Source organism: Aspergillus aculeatinus (genome assembly GCF_003184765.1).
Source record: "Aspergillus aculeatinus CBS 121060 unplaced genomic scaffold BO66scaffold_52, whole genome shotgun sequence".
Classification (NCBI taxonomy): Eukaryota; Fungi; Ascomycota; class Eurotiomycetes; order Eurotiales; family Aspergillaceae; genus Aspergillus; species Aspergillus aculeatinus.
The window spans coordinates 64,502-86,319 of record NW_020291521.1 but is presented as its reverse complement, the minus strand read 5'-3'; the positions used below and the strand labels follow the sequence as shown (position 1 = coordinate 86,319).

Here is a 21,818-nt window from a genome sequence, read left to right as displayed (position 1 = left end):
CCATTCCACTCGGGGTTTAGGGCTAAATGTCCTCTAGAAGCGCCAATGTCCAATGCTTTCTTCGGTGGCAAGGACAGACAACGATCAAAGCTCAAGCTTCGCTTCGACTCCCGACCAAAGCCCATCATCGCCCCTCCCCCCACAGCCTCCGGCGGAGCTCATAGTCCACGCGCTAATACAGGTACGAACACTTGGCTCTGGGCTGCATCCTCCAGACTGAGCCCGATGCGCTCGCACCGGAAATCTAGATGGTGTCAGTGACTACGAGGTACCGAACCCTCCCCTTTGGATCATTCATCTGGTAATGGCGATACCTGCCGTCTATCTGTCTCGCCCCATATTGTTTTCGAGGGTTTCGAGTCCCAAGATACGAGGTTGGTGTATCACAATCGTTAGTTGGTGTACTGCACATCTTCCCCGGCCTTCACGCGATTTCCCTTTTCTACATCAAGGTGTGTATGCTCCGCACAATGTCCGTATAGTGCATGGATAACTGTAAGTGCATTGTGTCCAGTGGAGCGAAGTGCAACCTTTCTGTGGAATCACAGGTCCAGTATCACTTTATTGATGTCCAGTACTTTGTATCCCTATGTAGGGCATAGTTCCATGGATACGACCCTCTGATCTGATGCGAGAATCGACTCGAACCATGGTTAGGGTTCGGAGTGACATTTCCAGCCCCTACCCACCAACTAACTCTTTGCAGAAGAACTACACAATACTGTAAATACCATATGTACTGTATATACTATGGAGATCCAATCCCTTCTGGTGTGGGAGTTTTCAGAGGAGAGGAGCAGGAGCTATGCAAGCACAAGGTCATGCATGCGAACTAGACGCATGATGCAGCGTATGCATGGTACCATGTATTGTCTAATACCGGGCATCAATGTATCAACGTTACCGTATGGACTGTACAGTACACCATCGCCAAGCTCTGGTGCGGTTCGCCGTGTGCCTTTGTGTGGCTTGGTTGTTGCGATAAGGGAAGAAGAGATGGGAAACCAGAAGTGATGAGGTGGTGCTAATGCTACGGCTCTAGATTCAGTTAAGTCGAGCAGTGTACTCGACAAAGCACAGGAACCATGTGGCGGGCTAGACCGCTGGGAGCGTGGGACAGGGACCCATTTTCTCCTTTGCGTCTAAGACTTGTGTATAGTGTAGTTTAGTCTACAGACCACGAGTCTGGCGAACTCCGATTGTGGATAGCCGAGATCTCGCGAGAGGAGAGATTCTCGGAGAAAGGAAGAGCGAGAGAGCGAGGCTAAGTTGAGTTACTGAGAGAAAGCAGATGCCACCACTGCCACACTGCCACACCACTTGGCTGGACCCTCTCTAGTCTGTTTTGTCTCTTAGTTAACCTTAGTGGCGGCATGTATTTTACACCATGAGGCCAGCGGTGTCACCCGGAGGTATTGTACTAAGAAATCCTGCCCTGTGGAACCCGGACCCACACCATCCTGTCTTCCCCTCTCTCTACCCGCTTGAACTGCTGGGAGCTTTGGAGTTGAAACTCCCGGAAACTAGTACTAAACTCAACAAATTCTGAACTCCCGGCAAGAGAGGTAGTGATTAGTTAGTCTATTCGTCGTGATCGTGATAACAAGAAAAGGCAGAGCATGAAGGATCTGCGGTCCGGGTCCCCCCTCCACCCCCTCTTCCCTATGGTGGACGTCAGAAATACGTTCGTCCATATCTCTGGGTTTTGTTGTTCGGCATCCCCGAGGCTCGACGCGCTAACCCTAATTTAGAAGACTAAAAAGAGCGCGGGATTCAGAATCATTCCCCCAAATCTGGTATCAATCAGTGCCTTAGCTTGTTCTTGTTTTGGCTTGAGAGCCAAGATAGTTGACGTTAACTTAGCTAACTAAGTCGCCTTGGTGATGGTTCGATAACAGATGGTGGACAATGGGTGAACCTCGAAGCGAGGACGACTCCTACCTCATAATCGTACTGGGCGTGTGCTCGCTCCTTGGCGAAGACCCTGAGAAGGGTATGATTCTGAATTTACCTACTAACTAGTATGTAGTAGCGAACTTTCGCGGGTCGCGAAGGGAAGATTGGCGGGATGATCTTTGTGATATGGGTATGTTGGTCATCACCTAGTCTAGATTCAGGGACTTGAGTCTCGGTCCCGAAGGTCCGTAGGCGTAGGTCTTTTTTTGGTAGGCGCCCACTGCACCGTCGAACAGTGGTTTGGCGCTAGGGCCGGGATGTCAATAATGGATGCCCAGTGAAGACTACCACTGGGCCCTAGGTACCGAGTAGACTAGACCGTCAACCATGTGATGGATGGGACAATTGGAGCTTGTCCTGAGGACTCGTTTTTTTATTATGGTATACCACACGCAATCTTCTATATGTGTTCATGACATCATGCATGATCATCTTTCATATCATTCTCCTCGACTAGAGAGGAGAAATAAAAAGCAATAGTATACTGTACCTCCCAAGCATGGAGAGACAAAGGTATAGGTAGGAATCGACTGGACACAAGCGAATCATGTTCCATCAAAACTTTACTCCGTGAGGTAAGGACAAAGTTATCAGGATTCTTATCCTGGTGGGTACTACATGTACCAGCATCGGGGGTGGAAGATCAGGAGAGAGACAAAAGAAGTCTGGGGTCTGGGGGTGAAGACTGGAGTGTAGCAGGGTGGATTTGTCCGTTTTTGCCACAATGGATCTGTGGGCACTGATGTGTTTGACTCAGTAATTCTAGAAATTATGGGACCCAGCGCGTGAGCGACTAGTACTGTAAGTAACTTACGACCCTTAAACTGCTCGGCTCGTTGAACAAAGTATGAACCGATGTCAGGTACACTATGGAGTATGGAGTACTTAACCTATGGCACCCACCGGCCGAAAGAAATTCATCCCTCGCGTTGAGTTTTGCTCGGTCCTATTTCCCCGGGGCCGAGTTTCCCCTTCTTGTCTGCTGCAAAAGCCTTTGGCCCCATTCCGATGCTAGTAGGAAATCATGACCGACTGGTTGGGTGGCCCTCTCCCATCCGTTTCAAGCCACGCAGCTGTCAATGCCACGAGGCCTTTTAGACTGGGGAGGAGGAGAGGCCAATCAAGTTTACGAGGAGGGTCACAGCAGAATGTCCGTCCGGCGAATGGGAGATTGAGGGAAGCGATGCAGAAGAACAAATCAATCAGCATTATATCTCGTACCGTACACTTGATAACACTCAACGATCGGGATCCCGAAAATAATTACCTTCCTTGGACCCCCCCTCCCCCTTTCTGGTAGGATGATGGGGACGGCTTGGTGAACAAGGATCAACAAATCTGCATCATCTCCGTGGATTGCAACAAGGACGGGGGCCAGGTTCCTTGTTGTGTGTGGTTTGGATTGATCGTGCATGGTGTTGACAAAGTAAAGGCTTGATTCCGTAATCATGGTTCGCTTGGGCAAGAGAGTTGGACTTTCGCGCCATCTTTGCCATACTTTAGTAGTCCTGAGCGGCACTAAACCATCATGATTGTGCTGTACTAGGCATCAGATGATGAACCCGTACGGGAAACTAGTGGAATAATTCAACAGGAGAACAAACCTCAACTACGGCCGAAAATCCGTCCCACTGAAGCAGAACTGTCCAGACCCTCTTTATCTCGTGATCAGTTTTGGAAGTCTCCATTGAAGGCTATACTCGCGGGTCAAAGCATTGTTTCTCAAAACGAAGCCGAGGGAGGGGCAGCGGGCTCAGAACAATGATACATTAGCATTCAAAGTCATACAAAGAGCCTCATCCACACACAAACAATGCTCCTGACTGACTGATTGATTGACACCACGTCACCCCGGTTGCTGAAGACGTGGCTGAACTCACCGCACCCCTGCCACAACCGCCCAATTTGAGACTGCAAAGGACTTCTTAAGTGCTTTGCTCTATGCAACGGCAGATGCCGAACCATACATTCATTTTATGCCTTGCCAATTTTTAACTGATTGGCTGCTGCTACTGCTGCTGCTGCAGGTTGCAGATACCTGCAAGTCCTGTACATGAGCACACGAAAGAGTAAAGTATGTCCACTCACTACTGCACTCCTTGGATGATCGAAGCAGATCCTCGGGGATCATCTGGTTACCTAATTATGGTGATGAAAACATGATGGAGTTCGTGGGGTCCCACTTATCACCAAGATCGCGATCAGCGACACCGGTCGACTCTCCACAGTTCCAAGTGTAAGAAATTCCGAGTCTAGTGTGAGTGACACATGGCCAAAGGAGGAGCTAACTGACTACTAGGTAGGTATCAACAGCCAGACGCGGGAGAGGGCGGGCACCCGGGGGGTTAGGCTTAATCCCCGGTAAACGTGCTCTGGGATGGGAAGAATAAATGACTGGCAAGTGGGAACGCCCCGGCCGCGCCGATAGGGAAAATGGAGCAGGGATGCACGAGCCATACTTGTTGGGGTTAAGTGCAGTCGACGGGGTGGGAAGAGGCTGGCTGAGCCAATTCCAAATTCTTGGTTCGGCCGCGCCGGATTGGACCTGCATTGCCCACTGTACGTACTGTATGTAATGTATGTAATGTATGTAATGTACTATACACAATATGTGTGTGAAGTTCCTATCGTAGATCATAAGGTGATCATTCCTTGTTACATACGACGCACAGTATGTACATGACTTGATCCATTGCTAGAGGCTTGTCTGCGTTCAGGTTCCTTCTGCATCCTGTTTCTGGATTCTTGGACATATTAACACGAAGATTTGTGGTTGATACAGTGACTGATGGGGGGCCGTTGCTGAGGTTTAAAGCATAGGATATTATAGGTTACGAGAACAGCTCAAGACCATGTTCAGGAAGTATTCGAGGTAGTCTGGACTCTACGATGGGTGAGATATCACAGCATCATGTGAGTTGATGATGATAGAGTCGGGACATGACATATTGTTGAAGCATTTGAAGCATGGGAATACTTACGAGGTGTGCCAAAAGGGGAGATGCAAGTGACGTCACTGTATATGTGCTGGACCATTAACTGGTTAGGGCTTCAGTTTTATCTAGTGCTCTAAACAGAAATATAGTGATGGAGAACTGTCTTCCGTATGGCTTCGAGAGTTTGTGTAAATAGCAACCTTGTCATTGATTGAGCTGTCATGTACAAGAGCGCCCAAGAATTATCCAGCGAGATCGTGCTCTCCGCACTTTCTATACATTGTGGCTAGTGCTCACCACGACACATAACCACACTGCATAAAATGTGTTTAATATGCCTAGACATCTGTAGACTCTGTTCATTCTCCACATGCAACTCAAGCTATGGCGCTCGTGATTTATGAGTTGTCTTTCCTGTGTTTTTATCATACTTCGAAATATGAGCACGTGGTCGGTTTTTGTGGATTGGAGATTGCTAGATATGCTGGAGGTAAATTAGGTTTGCAACCACATGGTAGATGGAAATGACAGTCTCTGAAAGCAGATTATAGTCTTTTCTGTTCTATATCAATGCATCATGCTTGTAGATAATTGTATTACCGGACGCAATCTGAATTTCCGTGCCTGCATCCAAACATCTCCTTTCGGCTAGCCGTTCCTGCCCCGCATTCTTGCCTCATCCCGCCGCGCTGGAGGAAGTCGTCATTGCCATTCTCCAACTCCGCACTCCGCCAGGACTGCAGCAGCTGCAACACAGCATCCGACACCACACATTCGACATTATGCAACTAGGTCTTTCGGAGAGTCTTCCGGCTCTGGTCAGCCGACGATTCACAACCGCCAAAGATGCTGGCCATCTCCTCTTTTCTCCAACCCAGCTCGTGACACTCCATGCTTCGGGGGTTCCGGTAAATCATGTCCTTGTGCCATCAATCCCTGGGCTACGCGCAAGCTTTGCTGACGCCTTCACCCAATCTTGCCCCAGTATCAACTTCGTTACTGTCCGGCTCTCGCAAAGAAGCCAACGAGTACCCCGAAGAACGAAAACGCCAACCCTAGCGGACCGAAGTTCGATCCCTTCGAAAACCCCTCACCGGAGCTTCTAATAGCTCAGATCCCCCGCGAAAACCCGACCCATTTCTTGGTCCTCAACAAATTTCCCGTGATTCCCAACCACTTCATCATCGCCACTAAAGCCTGGAAAGCCCAGACGGATCTTCTGGAGAAGGAAGACCTCGCAGCCGCCTACGCCTGTGTCGAAGCATGGGCCGAAGCAGAGGCTCCGTCCTCCGCGCGCGGCAGGAAGCTGTTCGCCTTCTTTAACTCGGGCGACGAGAGTGGCGCGAGTCAACCGCACAGGCACCTGCAGTTCCTTCCCGTGGAAGCGATGGCCCAGCAGGAGCAACAACAGGAGCACTCGGACGACTGGCGGCCTCTGATAGATATTGTCGCCGCCACCGCGCAACCGGCAGCCACCGGCGGGTCTGGTGGCTATCGGCGGTCGGATCGAGTTCCCTTTGCCCACTTCGCGCTCCCCTTGCCGCCAAACCCCTCGAGCGAGACCCTCTTCGCAACATATCTTTCTCTGTACAGGGCTGCGGTAGCTGCAGCTGCAGCAGCTGCCACAAACAGCAGCAACAGCAATCGCCGCGTCCAAGAGACGACCGGCCCCGCCGCCGTCAGCTATAATCTCGCCATGACCGAGTCCTCGATGATCATCTGTCCCCGGAGAAGGGAAAGCGCACACGTCCCAGTTGAACCTGGCGCCAGTGCAGATGTCGCCGAGGCTGGAGTGGTCGCCCTGAACGGCACCATCCTGGCCGGAACCCTCATGGTCAAGGCCGAGGCCGAATGGACCGAGTTGCGCCGCAATCCGCAGTCATTGAGCAACGTGCTTTCGACGATTGGCTTTCCGCAGTTGAATCTGCCGGAGGTTTCGCAGCTATAAGGCGTCTCGCTGCGAAGCATTATGCTAGCTTGGTTAGATGAGTCACATATGCATCAGTGAATCTGCACATATCTACGGAGTAAACTTTGTGTCATACCTACTTTTACGTGATAGAGATACAATACCATTAGTTTATTTTCGGAAAGGGACTGTAGTATATAAGAGTAGATTGACTGCTAAATTGGCTGTATAGATGGCCCCCTACCGCCCACACAAGCGATTTCTACATCGTAGTTCTACACTTGAGACCCCTCCCCCTCTTCTATTTCAATCCTGTCAATCAGAGCAAGGCGAACAGACACACTGAAAGACAGAGAAATAACTTACCCAATACCCATGTTCCTGGCGGGAGAGAGCGAACCGGCAATGTCAATAAACCAGCCGGTCAGTCAGTCAGCCGGGCCATCTAACGTTATCATCTTCCGCCAGGCAACGGCAACCTTCCTTTCTTCTATTCTCACTCAACACTTCACATCATGCACCTCACACCATTTCTTCTTGCACGTCGCATTCCCAAAGAGGTATGAGCCTCCGTTCTCATATATATAGAGCGCCACCTGTTTCCAGGATACCTTTGGCGGCTGAGCGAGGGCGGGATTTCGAGACTGGTAATCGAAGAGGTACGGGCACTGCGACGACACCTGTCGGCCGCGTCCCAACCGAGTCACCGCTTCACAAAGAAGTTGAATCTGCAACAGGAACGGACGTAAGAAACTCAAGGTCAATATATGGGATTATGCTCACAGTTGAATCACGCAACCAACAATAGGGAGGGGGGTTGGGATCAATGGACTTTACATCTCTATCTTGCCATTGCGGCTTTCTCACTCGGGAGTGCTTGGGTTTGGTCAAAGTCCGATATCTGCCACGAAGGGTGGATTCGGCCTCGGCGAAGTTGCAAACCTCCTTGATGGTCTTGTACGAAAAGCCTTGCTGCTTGTACTTGATCAAGAGCTTGTTCTTGGCATCGGATCCGCGCGTCGTGGATTCTCTGAGTGCGCCTCCTATCCCAATCGCTACATGTCCGTTGGCTGGGGGTAACTGCGGCTGGAATGGAGGGGAGGGCGGATGATGTGAAGGAGCAAAGGTAGACGAGTCCTGGTGTTGATAAGAGTATGTCGGAAGAGGCTGATAGTAGGTTGGTGCCTGACTTGTCATTTGTCTCTCCGGGACCGGAAGTATGTCAGGATAGCCTGTTTTGCCAGGACAGACTCCAGCTAATGGACTTGGAATGTCCGACCACCCGTCATGGCTGGACTGAAAACTGTCATCTGGAGAGTGATCCGGCATTGAAATCAGCTGGTCGAAGGTACCACTCAGGTCATCATTGCATAAATGGGCTGTTGCGCTGGACACACAAGCTGCCGGATATGCCAGTTCATCGTGGCTGATATCCCTCGAATGCGTTGCACATCCCACTCGATAAACTTCAGGTATGGACCAGGTGAGAGCACTGGTGGTATCTTTCGTCTCCTCTGCGTTTCTAAAGCTATCATTGAATGTCACAACGGAGCTATAATCCCATGGTACTTCGACTTTCGGCAGTGGGACTTCAGCATCGTTGTTGCTGGTGGCTATTCCAGGCTCTTGATGCGCGACACTAATGAGGTGATCGGCGGGCAGGCACTCACTATCCCTAACGCCAAACGCAACCAGGTCCTCCTTCGAGCTTAAAGCTCTGTGTGGAATCAAGAACGGCTCGTTGGCCACGGTGCTCGTGTCGAATTTGATGTTCGGAGGACTAGCAGCGCTAGAAGCATCGTCCAGGCATACAGCCGGAGAACAAGCCACAGGTGCCTTCTGCAGCGGCTCTGAGACAACCCCAAGCTGTTCAAGCTGATTGCAGTCCGTTAGCAAGGGACTCCGTTTGGCAGGCATGTACGAGCAACAGGCTTCCGCTAATGTCGGAAGAGGAAGACCGTGAAAAGATGGCTCTTCACGCTTGGCCGAATCGAGTGTAGAAGGAAAGATAGACCAGTAGGAGATCTCTCTCTCTTTGATCGAGTCTGAGATCATCATATAGGTGTTTGTCATTTCGATGATTTTCGAACAACGCTGGTCAACCTTCATTGGACGCTGCGACTCCGACAACAGGGCTGATCAGGCAACAGTATCAGACTCAACTCGCAGAATATCTGACAAAACACAGGAGTGTATTCAACCTACCTTCAGCAAGATTTGCCAGAGCGTGACATTAAATGAAGGTGCTTGCCAGGTGACTTGCTTCCTAGCTATCGAGCTTCTCGAGGAAAGATAGGCGGCGTTTTTTAAGATGCCACGCTCCACTTCCTTGCTCAGTTCACCGCTCCAGTCTTTGACTGCTCGTATGTTCTCCTGGAATAGCGAGAATTGGACTTAGATGTCGTATCATGCGCGTTGTCCGGCGAGTCAGGGCACCTGCAGGCAGCGATGCAGTCACTCAGCACATCGAACTCCATATGGTAAGGTTTCACTTGTTGTTGAGGAGTTGCGGTCAACTTACTCAGAACATAGACCAGGCGATTGGTCTGTCGCACTCGGAGGCGAAATTCAGTTGCAATGCCTTTACCCTCAGCGAGTCCCAATCGAAAGGCTAGCCCCTGCTGTGTTTCGGTCGAAAGAAACAAAAACGCACGGAGAAAGATGGCAGTGAGCGTGAATGATAATGGAAGGGACAAGGAACAGCCCGGTATCCAAGACTTGGTCACTTTCCGCCACTCGGTCCAACAGCGAACAATGTCTCAGTCCACTGTCAACGCTCTTTGGCAAGTATTATGGCCCCAGCACAGCGGACGCAATGGGGTCGTCACAATATACAATGCGTTCAGCTCAAGACACTGTCTCTAATCCAACACGCGAACGTTGACACTTGAAGAAAAAAGATAGTAGCTCTCGAGAAATCTCCGGGGCAGTCTTTAAGCTCATCGAGGAAGAGCAGAAGCGATGTGCCCCTTAAGTCCTTCTCTAATTCCATATCCCTGACAGTCGTGATGCTGCGATATGAGTATTGAGGTCCCTCCACACTTCCGGAGCCACCTTCCTTGTCCTGTACAGAACGAAATCTTTCTTGTCCCCTCTCTCCGCTTCCCCGGCCTAGTTATTGAGGACTGAAGCATGTCCCCTTGAATGGCTTGCCGAAAAGGCGTGGAATCCGACCGAAAGGGCCTAAAGCCTCGACGACCAAGCTCTCATTCCAGCTCTTCATCATATCAAGCTCCCACACGGACGGCTCAACCATGGAACTCATCTGGAAGGAGGGTCATAAGCCGAATAGAAGATCATCTCGTGGCGTTCGGCGACGAAGAACAGGACTGGCAAGGATCGATAGTCGATTGGTCAGATCTGAATCAGGATTTTCCAACTGTCAAGGGCATTTTCTTTCTGGGACCCCGGATGAGACTCCACTGTCATTAACCTGGGATTCATCTGTGGTTGGGTGTGGTTGGCTTGGCTGTGCTGGCAACCAGTTCGGATACTTACATATAGGGCTTTGTCCGCTTCCCTTACTTCATCAACCGCGACGTTTGATCGGAGAATTCACCACAATTCCCCGGTAGATCTGCCAGCATACCTGGTCTCCCTCTCTTTGTGTTGTGAATAGATCTCTATTGATCCAAAATTTTTTGCTTCTTCTACTACTTTCTGATCGCTTGTCGACTGGCCAGCTCTAGCTTCCCTCTTGCTCCCCCAAGCCTCCCTCCACTCCACAACGGACGACGAAACGTTCCTGCATCTGCAGGTCAATTCCGATCTTGATCGCCAGCCCATGGCCAGTGACAGGGGAAGGGACGGGGAAAGAGTGGTCCAAACCCGGGGTACTAAAAAACCAGAGCTCTCTCGAAGAAGGGGCTCCTTCTTTCGCGTATGAACTCCCGTGATCCGAACCAAATTCAGCCAGGATGTAGCATATATCCCTCCATCCAACCCGCCCTCAAACGTCCCTGCCTTTCCCGACCCAATCAGCAACAATTCAACGGTGATACACACAGTCGGAGCTTGCGACCCGGTGGGTTGACAGACAGATAGACAGATCACGCACGAAAGACTAGACTGCCCCCCCCCAGAGGTCCAGATGAGATGCTGTAGACCTATCGCTCGGCCTATCGATTCTTTCTCAGCGTCCCCCGTTCGCGATGCGAAGGAACGGTCTGGATGCCCGTCTGTCTGTGGCTTGAATTGGCTTGCCTGCCTGCCTGCTTACCTGTAGGTGGCCCTATTCAGCATACCTTCCTTCCCTCCCTCCCGCTCTACATACCCGCCGTCATTTACCTTTGTTATTTATTAGCTTAGTGACCACTGATGCTGGCGCTGATGGGGCCACGGCGCGGCGGCTGTCGGTAGGCGTTATGCTCCTTCCTTCGTCCATCCCCTAATCCTCGCCTCGCCCAGTACTCACTCACTAAACTTAGTACCAATTATAGATTCTCACTCTCTCTCTCCGCTTCTAGGATCATTGATCCTGGCCATGCTGGGCCCCCTTCCCCCATCCCTGTCCCCGGGATCAACCCATGATAAAGCTAGTGATCACGTTTCATCTATCTATCTATCTATCTATCTATCTATCTATCTATCTATTCATCATCCAACCCCAGGCCCCAGGCCGGGGCCATCCTCGGAAGCGAGTAAAGGAACCCTGTGCTGCAGATGAAGAACTTGAGAAAATTCCGCGGGCATGCCAACAAGCCCACCCCGGGAAACAAGCCCACCCCGGGAAAGGGGGGTTTCTTGTTGCAGGTCCAGTATCTCTCTTCTCGATTCGTTTTCTTCGAAGGGTCATTTGTTTTTCTCTTACAGTTATGTTGTCATTGCCTATCCCACTTGATTCTTTTCTTGGTTTCAATCTCCCTTGAGCAATTTTTCGGCGTTGGGTACCAATGGTGACACGGCCAGGGTATCTGTACATGGGTAGTTGTAGTCTACAGTCGTACATAGTACCTATGATAGTCCTCGCCAGGTGCACTTACTCGTAGGACATAGTAGTTATGCCTGGAGGAAGACATTTGATTGGTCACTTCTTGACTGTATGTAGGGTATAGCTACCAGTCCACTTGGAAGCCTACCTACCAGATTCACCACATATTCGAAGAATTTTTATGTAATGTAGACCAAAAAAACACAGAAATGGCAGGGAAATGAACCACTACCGTACTTTTTTTTTTCATTTCCAACCCCAAAGTCCGGGGACCCCTGCTACTTCCATGTTTAATTTTGTGGTCTTTTTTTTTATCTTTTTTTCTTTTTTCGTTTTCTCCCCATTACTCATCCTTGAAGAGGACTTTCTCCGTCCCATCGGACTGTTACCTCTTGCTCGGGTTGCTTTTCCAATGATTCCGGGGAAGGGGGGAAAGCGGATCGATAGCGTGCTTCTTACTTTCTTGCTTCCCCTTTGTCCCAACTCTCAGTTATCTTTCTACGAGATATGAGAAATTACGAAGCAGAGCACTGATGGGGAGGTTGGGGGGGGGCGGAACTTCAAACGAGACTGATTTGATTCCTCATGTCTCTTCCCGTGGGTGACTACCCAGTTTGCCAACAGATCATTCATCCTAGCAGTCGCGACCATTGCGAGAGTGGCGTGTCATCTTGTTCTTTGATCATGAGGGACAAGGTTACAGCGGGTTGGGAGTCATCTATCAGATGAGTGCAATCTCTACGACCTGAGACACAGGTTCTACTGCTACAATACTGCACCTATTGTGCTCTACCCGTGGCCTTTGCCCACAATGACCCACAATAGAATGGAATAGGAATGGACTTTTGCAAACACAAGTGGCGACAGCCGGGGATGAACTGTATTTGTCACAGTCATCCTTAGAAATGATGTAGAAATGATTGTCACAAAAGCCTTCCTGCAGCTCCATCGTCCGAAATGGCTACCAAAGAGCTTCGATTGACTGCTTCCATCCCATTTGGGGCTTGATGCGCTCACCATGACGGTCCAGAAATCGGTCAACTAGGAGCACTGTGACATGGCTTAGTAAATCAACTGCACGGAAAGAGGGGATCTCGACTTGCCAGTTAGAAGAATAAGCGTGAAGGCATACAGAATAGCCGGAGATGTCATGAACGAGTAAACGAGCGAAAAGTGCCGGGAAAAGCCGATCAGACCGGCTAAGAATATCCCAAAACAGACCCGCACTGCCACACTGATAGCAGCACAGATACCGCGGGCATGGCGACGCGTCAACAAGACGAATGCAGCAAAGAAGAACATGGCCAGACTTGCCACCGCAAAGTAGTAGATATAGACAAAGCTAAGGAGCTCCATGTACATTCGCAGTAACCGATCACTACCCATCGATCCAATGTCTGCATTCTTGGAGGGCATGATACCCATGCTGGAGAACAAAGCCGCTGTAACATTTCCGACCAGGTTACTGAGAAGGTCACTAGTGGCAGGGAAGTCATCTGGCCCATCCGATGGGCACAGTGGCTGATACGGAAGATCATCCAACAGTTGGGAAATCGAGATTTGTTCATTGATCGCGCCCCGGCTGTAGTTGATCTCCATATCGGCAATGGTCGTGCGCAGCAGATGAATGGCCTCTTCTGCCATGGGTCTTGGCTCTTCGCAGGTCCATAATATCGTCTCAGTCAGATACTTGAGCTTCAGAGTGATGTCCAGAGTCAAGGCAAGGATCTGAGAGCCTTCGAGCAGAAGAATGAGGACGACATGGAACGGAAAGTGGAGCTGGGCCCAGATCTGCTGAGAAAACTTGCCCATGGTACGCCGCGGGGAGAGATCGAAGTACGCTTGCCATAGAAAATACTAAGTATTCCCAAGTACTTAGCATGTCTCGGACTCGACGGGGAAGAGCATGGCTGGATCCATACCACACTAGTCGTAACGCCGAGAATATGGGCAAACGACCACTTGGTCCATCCTCCCGGTCCGACTGTCTTGTTAACAATCCTTGTGATAGCGATGACGCCCTCACCAATAATTATCAGGGTTAGTAGCCCCATCCTTACGTTCAGATGAGTGTCCTGAAGACCGATCCCTGCTTTCACAGAAGACGTCCCCATGACTACCCACATCTCTATGGCGAACAGAACGAACCAAACAACCCAGGCATATGTGCCGTCCACACCTCGGCTGCGAAAGGCAAAGTACATCTAGTGACAGGTCAGTTTCCCAATCATCCTCATGCCGATGCATGTTCTGTATTTTGAGTGCTTACCCAGAAGTAGATGAAACCCGTGATAAATAAGGTTGCGGCGATAAAATAAATTCTTTTAGACGCAGACCTCATACGCTTGCTCAGGAAGACGGCGTCGACAGTGTATTGTATAGAAAGCAGAAGCCGACTGACACCGAGTATCAGGCTCAATGACTGGAATGCCCAGATGTTCTCGTCTTGCACCTGTGTGGTAAATCGAGTCCCGGCTGACGCAAATTCCACCATCACGGCCATTTGGATAGCTTTACAGATTCGCTCAAATATCGAGTCGCGAGCGAATCGAATATCGAACAAGGTCACTTGGAGCCAGGTGAACCAGACCACCCCAAGAAAGCCAACATATGCCCCCAACGCTGCCAGGACTCATTAGATCAGGGTCAACACGAGCTGTTAAGGGGGAATCTCAAGTCTAACCATCTACATTGTTGATCTCATGCGTGGCTGTGAAAGTTGAGAGGTTGGCAACGAAGAAGAGGTCAAGGAACAATTCAATTGGAGTTGCATCAGAATGATGATAGAGGTGAGGAAGCTCTCCATCTGTCTCGTCGATAGGCGATTCAATGAACGGTATAATACTTCGCTGACATCTAAATCTTGCTTAATCAGTGGAAGCACAGCCGAGATGCAAATAGGCTGGCCTACGGGGCAGTTTCTTCTCTTTCTTCTTCAACACACTCGGTTTTACGCAACGGTTGATGGAACCAAGAGAGAAAGAGTGGCGGAGCCATGTTCGACCGGGTCAACAAGGCGTAGAGTAGTTTTCATGCGGGTGGGTATCACAGAAAGATAAACATGCGGTCATGATGTGATGGACAGTAGGATAATGAGCAAAGGCTTGACAACAGAGGAGTTGCAGCTAGGGCCTTGTCGGTCTGTCAGGGCAAGAACAATGGGCGAGATTCAGACACGAAGAAACAAATAAAGTAGTCACGCCTTCAGGGTTCCTGTTCCGAGTTACTTGCCGTCGAAGGTGCGATTGATGCGCCCAGGCCCTCCAAACCGCGGGAGTTTGCAAAGTCGTCAGCTGCTGATTGACTGCCTTCGACACCTGACGATGCTTCAGCTTCCTGCTTGAGCTTTTCATAGGTATCGCCAGCCTCTTTGATCAGGACCTGGATCTCCACCTCGCGGACAGCTATGTCGGCCTTCTCCTTCCGCAACTCTTCCATGCGATCGACCATCTGGGCTTTGGACTTTTCCAGGACGGCGAGGTTCATACGTAGTCGCTCAAGGGAATGAGCAAGACGCGGAAGCGAGGTAACTTTAGGTGGTGTTTTTGGCCGACCAATACTGTCCCGATGACTGTTGCCCATCGCAGCTCGTGTTTGCTTAGCTTCGTAGGCCGCCTTTTCTTCCACATCCGAATCGTCTTCTTCTGAGAGTGCCTCGGCGCCGTCGATAAGTTCTCGCATCTCCTCGCGTTGCCGTCGCTGCTGTTCGCGCTCTGCTTTCCTTCCAAGGGAGATGCGACCATCTTCCACAAACTCGTCAAATCCTTCAGCAAAATCTTCGTCGTCACGGACCAATCTGGTATCCTCGGCTTGCTCCCGTCGACCCTGTAAATCCCATTCATCATCATCATCGCCACCAACGTCAAGAGAGATAAAGTCCTTTTCCGTGGTCGAAAGACTCCCATGTTCCTTGGCGAGACGTGCTCTCCGAGCTTTCTTCTCCCTAATCTCCGCTTCACTGGGAATGGCCGCTGGCGCTGATACCTTCATCACTTCTCCAAACTTGGCAGCCACGTCGATCGTCTTCTTCTTCTTCTCCTCTTCCTCGGTGCTTGTCGCCTTCGGGGTCGAGGGGGTCGACTCGCGCAGCTCCTTTAGATAGTCCTGACTATAGCTCGGCCGATCTTGCTCGGGTCCAACCCTCAAGGAAGGAGGATTGCCAGCCCCAGACGGCGTTAATGACCTCTGAAAGGCGCTCTTTTCCAAAACCCGTCGGCCCAAGCCATGTCGCTTTGGCATTACTACCTCACTTTCATTCTCGCCATCGCCGCTGTTGTCCGTCATCGACGTCTCGCCGGGTCCGAAGGAGAGACGCAATTTCGACTTTTGTTTCGTTTTGAAATTCGACGGGCGCTTGACAACGGGCCCGGAGTCTAGAACTAGTCAGAACCACTGTCCTTGCTAGAATGTTAGAGCAGTATTTGCATGTTTCAACAACGAACCTTGCTCCCCGCCATCGCTATCTTCGTCATCTCCTCCGATTTTGCGAGGTTTTCGGCGATTAGCAATCTTTGAGCTCATTGTAAACAGATCCCGACCGTATAAGTCCTCTCCCTCGTCCAGGATAGCAACAGTAGAGGCCTCCGACAAGCACTGGCGTCACTGATTCCACCTCCGCCGCCCCCGGTTTCCTTCGTTGGGAAGCTTCCCCGGGAACAACCTTAATCCGGGCCAGCTTATCCCTCCTCCTCCTCCGCCGCCCGCTCGCTGTACGTCAAAAGTCCGCAACGCGACAGCGGGACATAATAGACGATCCACCCGATCAAATCAGCCCAAAATGCCTCAAGCCCAGCCGGAATTGAAGAAGGTATGATCTGTTACTCCGAGCTCCAATCTATCCCTGAATCGTGATTTGCTGACAAGGTCTTTTCCTCTATCTAGTACATGGAGAAGCGGGTATTCTGCCAACTGAACGGCAACCGCAAAGTCATTGGTATCCTGCGCGGCTACGATGTGCGTTTTTATATTCTTGATTGATTCCATCATGGGGTGGAGGCATCACAGAGCACGGAGAAAAGACCCCTGGATGCTTGTTTCCTCACGCGGAGTCTCAAATGCCTCTTCTTGTATTTTTGAGAGGGATGTCGCTAACGGCGGGCTGCATGGCAGGTATTCATGAACATTGTGCTCGATGAGGCTTTCGAAGAGAAGCAAGGTGGTGAGAAGGTCGCTATCGGCATGGTGGTATGTTAGCTCGGAAATCCTGACTCCAAGACCTAGATCAGGACCAGAAGAAAAGCTGATATTGGGAATGTTTCATAGGTCATCCGCGGCAACTCCGTTGTTATGCTTGAGGTGGGTCTTTCTATCCTCGTCTCATCCCTTCTTGTCATCCAGTGGTCGCATTGACTAACTTACGTGCGTTACTTAGGCTCTGGAGCGTATAAGCGACAAATGAGAGAGGTCAGAGGCGGCGGGAAACTGAAATTGAAATGTCTTTTTATACCTTCATTGTGGGATTGTTTTGAAATGCAATAAGGAGTTCACGGGTTGGTTTGCTCGCATGGTATGATCGAGTACATTTCATGTACCTGACTCTCTGGCTACGAGAATTTCATTACGGACTAAGTTTGGAAGGCCTCGAGGGTGGAATCTCGTGAGGGTGAAATTTGCTGGGGCAGATGATCCTTGACAGCCATACTGATCATCATTCTCTTTTGCAAAGCCTGAATCCCAATCCAACAGATAGGCGGCTGAACTATCTGTCACTTAAGAATAATCCAGAATAGAGTGATGGTTCTTCTAGAATATAGAATTGTCAAAAAAGATAACAATGATCCACGCAACCCCGCGCCATGCGTCTCCTGACCTGACCCCTTTCCGAAGTCCCAATGAGATAACGAATTAGGCAAATAATGGTATCGAGTTTGTTTTGGGAAAGACTATTTCGGCTTCTGGCCGAATTTCAGTTTCAGTTTGAACCCCCCACCACTGGGCGTAGATGGTGTTGAGGGAGCAGTTGCTGTCTTCGGTGCCGGCGCCTGGGGCGCAGGGGAGGGTAAATTTGGAATGTGCAACTTTGGCGTCGGTTGCGGGCTCGGTTTCGGGCTCGGTTTCGGGCTCGGTTTCGGGCTCGGTTTCGAGCTCGGTTTCGGGCTCGGTTTCGGGCTGAAGGGGGCTGCACTGGAACCCAGCTTAGAGCTCTTGAATGTAATGCGAGGGGGAGGCGGTGCCATCGCCTGGTCTTCGCGCTTGCGCTTGGCAGCAGTAGAATCTTTCGATGGAGCAAGCGCTGTCCGGATTTTGCTCGACCGGAAGAAGTGTAATCGACCCTATGTGGTGTTAGCGGGACTTCTTAGCCGCTGTGCGCGGTGTGTGCTGGTGCGCTGGTAGGACTCACTCTTCCAAGATGCTTCACAGCCCAGTAACGAGGATACTTCAGAGTAACCATACGGGTTGTGACAGCGTCATATAAGACTCGACAGAGATCAGTAAACTCGGAGAGTTCCAGTACCCCAATGTATGGAGAGTTGCATGCAGCCCAGAGCGATTCTTTCAGGACCTGATCGCCTGATACTTCGTTTTTCAAGGCCCCCAAGGCTCCGGTAACGGTCTGTCTCCGTGCAAGATCTGCTTGGCGGACTTCAGTTGAGGATTCTTGCTCGATAATTAAGTTGTCGGCATCAGCGGGTTGTTCTTGGTTCACATCGCGGCCGAAGGCAACAGGCGCCAGGGCTTTGCCGAATAAGCCATGGAGTCGTCGCCTAATCAAAGCGGAAGAATCGCTTGACATGGTGAATATGAACCACCGCAGAAGTTCGGGGCTCCGGAATAGATCGAGTTCGACAAGACATTCGAATGCGGCGAGGCGGAGAAGGTCATAAGTGCCAGCTCGTGTGTAAGGCAAGAACTGCATCATATCGAGACTCGATATGTTGGCTTTCAAAAGTTGCATCTGACAACGTAATGCGGCGCGAGAATAGATATTCTGGAAAGAACTGGACCATTCGTCCATTCTTCTGTATCTATCGATCTCTGCAATGGCGTCTTTCTCTAATTGATCCTCTGCTTGGGTCTCAAGCACACGATCCATATCGAAATCATCGAGGTCGTCCATTCGAGACTCGACTTTTCCTAGCATCGCGTGGCAAAGCGACTCCATCAATGTCGCGACGTAAAAATTGTCCGAATACTGCGACACCATGAGCATATACACATGAATGACTACGGGTAGGAGGCTCACCTCATTATTAGAGTTATCATTGAACTTCAACTTGTCATACAAGAAGCGCTTCACCCTCATTGGCGTCTTTCCATTGTTGTCGCGTACTTTGGATATAGCTTCTGGAATGACTAGCTGGAGTACATATGCAGCTCTATCGGCGAAGTCGTTCGAGCGAGTCATCGGAGACCCCGGGAGACAGAAAAGTTCTTGAAAAGCTCTCTCAAGGTGGAACAACCCAAGCCAGTTGATTTCTTCCTTGGCATGCTTGACTAGGGCTTGAGCCGCAGCCACACGGATGCCGTAAAAGTACCTTCGGTCCATAAGAGTTCGTACAAATATGGACGAGATCAGCGGGTGCTCGCGCTGAACCGCCATGTATTGCAACGACTAGTAAAATGTCAGCATGTGCATATGTGTAATAAGTATGGGACGAGCTGACCTCCAATTGCGCAATGACATCTCGATCCTGTTGGAGTTGTGAGAGATACATGTATCCTGGCATTGCCAGTGATAACTTGCAAACCCATTCAAAGTCTGCGTCCATGCGAATCCACTCATAAGATTCCTGTCCCATTCTCTCTTCGTCCTCTTTGCTCCAATCGGCAAGCCTCCATTCTTGGATTTCTTCTTCGCTCTGTAATACGTCGCCCAGACAATATAGCAGGACGTCCTCCTGTGCTTCAGCGCTAGGGTCACCACCCGATGCAGCAGCTGCACGCTCCTTCTGCCTCTTGTTCCTCTTCAGCCGCTTGTACTTCGTGTTGTAGGGAATGTCAAACTTGGTGACTCCTTCTTTGATCTCAACAATGTGTTCGTAGGGCGTACCGTCAGCTTCATGAATTCTTATCGTCATAGAACCGGTAAAAACAGGCTGGACAACTCCGGCATAGACATTGCGTATCTCTTCTTTGACGTCACGCATAAACGCGTTTTTGTCGAGATCACGTGTACTTGATGGGTCTGCTTGAACTTGTCTTATCATCATTTCGACAACAAGTTTCTTCTTGTTGAATCGTTGCGTAGCCTGGAAGCGCGGACACCCAGCGCCATATACCCACTGCTGAAAGAACGCATCCAGCTTTGCGTGACCAAGTCGTTCACAAGTCTTCTGGAAAAGTGAACTGGTGACGGCTCCATTTGGTATGTCGCCCATTCTGGAGTTCAAGAATAGCCGAGATATGATCCGAGACATTGTTGCTTTTCCGCTTGCCTTCGTAAGCCGCCGGTCGAGAATGAACAAAACGAGGGGAGCTTTGAGCGCAATGAAGTCTATCTCAGAAGGATCTATGTGTAGGATGTTTCCCATATCATGGATTGATGGTCGTTCATAATCCAGATCGCAGACTTTATCAGACATCTGTTTCAGACGAAAGCGATATTCATTGTTGCCACAAAGCTTTCGCATGAAAGTGTCCGTGATATACCAAGAGACGCCCACGGTGACCCAGGTATCAGCAGGCTCTTTTGGGACGATATTGACGCCGATCCACTGGGATGCGAGAGCATGAACCAAAGTACGTGTCGAATCATACATTGGATCAATGACTTCTTCGGGAAACAATAGGTGGCTGCTGCAGATGGAGAGACAGGCCGTTGGCAGGGTGCCTTCGGGCAAGTCATCTACGAAGCAGACCTTGTAGCTTGAAAACGGATAAGAGCCGTATGACAGTGAGAAGAAGTCTATAGCTTTCGCCATAGGGAAACATGTATTGCGAACTTCGTCCGCCCTACCGGGGAGACAGAACGCATGCAAAGGAATCGCATTTTGACCAAGCTGTTCATCCTGATCACTTTCGCGGAAATCGGCCAGGTTCACGTACTCAAATGGACCGATTGCGAACCCAACCTGCTGTGCCGAGAGAGGAGAGTAGCAAGCAAAGGAAACTGTTTTCTTGCTGGAATCCTTCGGGTCGATAATCTCGTCCGTAAGATCGCCGGAACAAACAACCGCTACATCCAATCCCTCATCATCCGAGGCAATATATGGTCCTGGAGCATTCGACCGGCCGAAACTGCCCAAACTCGCCTGATCCCGCAGCTTGCGATCGAACATATCGCCCAGCGTGCATGGACATTTGATCGATATTTCCCATGTGCAACGTGAAGCAGGGTCGTCTACACACGGGAAAAGCGGGCAACCGACTCCGTATCCAAGCGAGTTTGTTGTGTAGGCATGGGGGTAGCGTCTGTCGCCGTTTTCGACCCCTACGAACTGCAGCCCGTCTCGTATGTTGTCGGTAACGAATTCGATATACAATGTCAATGCCGTGAACCGCGGAAGTGAGGTCTCTGCTGCCTTAGAGCTCAAAGGCCCTTCCCCCTCATCGGCTGTCCCTGTAGCGCGTAGGGTCATTTGATCCTGGGCCTCGATAGAGAAAGGATCGAGTTCATCGATTCGAACGCTTTTCGGAACAGACACGAGCAAATCGGGCTCTGGTGGTGTCTTGAGCAGTCCGTCTATCTTGGCCGAAAGACGTTGATGATAGTGAGGGCCGTATAGTTGGAGTGTCTCATACTGATCCACGTATTTGACCGTCGGTACCTTCCCACTGACATTCAGACGTCTGAGCTCGCCTTGCCGGAAGTTCAGTCGTAATACGCGAAGATCCTTGTGATGCGGGTGAATTGTGATCTCGGTCTTTCCCTTGAGGCTCTTGGTCGCAAAGTCGATTTCAAGCTCAACCTTCTGATGCGCGACAGTAAAGCCTAGGTCCGGCCTAGGAGCCCCGGAGGGAGGCTCGACGACGCCTGGCATGGCGCAGGGTATACTCAGTCGTGCACTGCGCCGCGAGCGCCACACTGACCATCCACCGTCATGTCCAGGCTCAAAGAGCGACGAGACCAGTACCTGATATCACTTTCCTTTCACCTCGGGCGCGATTGTCGAACGATCTTGGGCGACAGAGTTGAGGAAGATGTTAT

The 21,818-nt window shown here is 50.5% G+C and overlaps 5 protein-coding genes across 5 annotated transcripts; 2 read left to right on the top strand and 3 right to left on the bottom strand.

Moving 5' to 3' along the window:
* Nucleotides 1-5,613: 5,613 nt before the first annotated feature.
* Nucleotides 5,614-6,952, top strand: BO66DRAFT_381748 (putative bis(5'-nucleosyl)-tetraphosphatase). Its single transcript, XM_025645969.1, has 2 exons — nt 5,614-5,800; nt 5,878-6,952. Exons 1-2 carry the CDS (start codon nt 5,675-5,677, stop codon nt 6,838-6,840), a joined length of 1,089 nt encoding a protein of 362 aa, XP_025500048.1. The 5' UTR covers nt 5,614-5,674; the 3' UTR covers nt 6,841-6,952.
* A 360-nt stretch (nt 6,953-7,312) lies between these two features.
* BO66DRAFT_186004 (uncharacterized protein) lies at nt 7,313-9,006 on the bottom strand. Its single transcript, XM_025642414.1, has one exon. The coding sequence runs from the start codon at nt 8,908-8,910 to the stop codon at nt 7,513-7,515; it is 1,398 nt and encodes a 465-aa protein (XP_025500047.1). The 5' UTR covers nt 8,911-9,006; the 3' UTR covers nt 7,313-7,512.
* Nucleotides 9,007-12,793: 3,787 nt separating this feature from the next.
* BO66DRAFT_414482 (uncharacterized protein) lies at nt 12,794-16,252 on the bottom strand (the record flags this gene model as incomplete). The annotated part of the gene is made up of 6 exons (XM_025649468.1): nt 12,794-13,588; nt 13,654-13,935; nt 14,001-14,353; nt 14,415-14,597; nt 14,959-16,104; nt 16,174-16,252. The coding sequence occupies 6 exons, from the start codon at nt 16,250-16,252 to the stop codon at nt 12,794-12,796; spliced, it is 2,838 nt and encodes a 945-aa protein (XP_025500046.1).
* Nucleotides 16,253-16,456: 204 nt separating this feature from the next.
* On the top strand, nt 16,457-17,460 carry BO66DRAFT_394756 (putative small nuclear ribonucleoprotein SmG). The gene is given in 6 exon segments (XM_025648067.1): nt 16,457-16,538; nt 16,613-16,685; nt 16,696-16,702; nt 16,843-16,915; nt 16,994-17,026; nt 17,103-17,460. The coding sequence occupies 6 exon segments, from the start codon at nt 16,509-16,511 to the stop codon at nt 17,127-17,129; spliced, it is 243 nt and encodes an 80-aa protein (XP_025500045.1). The 5' UTR covers nt 16,457-16,508; the 3' UTR covers nt 17,130-17,460.
* BO66DRAFT_185963 (transcription initiation factor TFIID subunit TAF2) lies at nt 17,349-21,789 on the bottom strand. Its single transcript, XM_025642413.1, has 4 exons — nt 19,336-21,789; nt 18,915-19,283; nt 18,072-18,863; nt 17,349-18,003 (listed from the first exon to the last, which is right to left on the bottom strand). The coding sequence occupies exons 1-4, from the start codon at nt 21,649-21,651 to the stop codon at nt 17,614-17,616; spliced, it is 3,867 nt and encodes a 1,288-aa protein (XP_025500044.1). The 5' UTR covers nt 21,652-21,789; the 3' UTR covers nt 17,349-17,613.
* Nucleotides 21,790-21,818: the final 29 nt, after the last annotated feature.

What these genes read in the sequence shown, in the direction of transcription:
- BO66DRAFT_381748 (XM_025645969.1), top strand. Translation starts at nt 5,675, where the DNA reads ATGCAACTAGGTCTTTCGGAGAGTCTTCCGGCTCTGGTCAGCCGACGA. An exon ending in TCCATGCTTCGGGGGTTCCG is followed by an intron (nt 5,801 to 5,877) that starts GTAAATCATGTC and finishes ATCTTGCCCCAG; the next exon opens with TATCAACTTCGTTACTGTCC.
- BO66DRAFT_186004 (XM_025642414.1), bottom strand. Translation starts at nt 8,910, where the DNA reads ATGAAGGTTGACCAGCGTTGTTCGAAAATCATCGAAATGACAAACACC.
- BO66DRAFT_394756 (XM_025648067.1), top strand. Translation starts at nt 16,509, where the DNA reads ATGCCTCAAGCCCAGCCGGAATTGAAGAAG. An exon ending in AGGTCGCTATCGGCATGGTG is followed by an intron (nt 16,916 to 16,993) that starts GTATGTTAGCTC and finishes AATGTTTCATAG; the next exon opens with GTCATCCGCGGCAACTCCGT. An exon ending in ACTCCGTTGTTATGCTTGAG is followed by an intron (nt 17,027 to 17,102) that starts GTGGGTCTTTCT and finishes TGCGTTACTTAG; the next exon opens with GCTCTGGAGCGTATAAGCGA.
- BO66DRAFT_185963 (XM_025642413.1), bottom strand. Translation starts at nt 21,651, where the DNA reads ATGCCAGGCGTCGTCGAGCCTCCCTCCGGGGCTCCTAGGCCGGACCTA. An exon ending in ATGTCATTGCGCAATTGGAG is followed by an intron (nt 19,284 to 19,335) that starts GTCAGCTCGTCC and finishes ACATTTTACTAG; the next exon opens with TCGTTGCAATACATGGCGGT. An exon ending in CTGTGAAGCATCTTGGAAGA is followed by an intron (nt 18,004 to 18,071) that starts GTGAGTCCTACC and finishes AACACCACATAG; the next exon opens with GGTCGATTACACTTCTTCCG.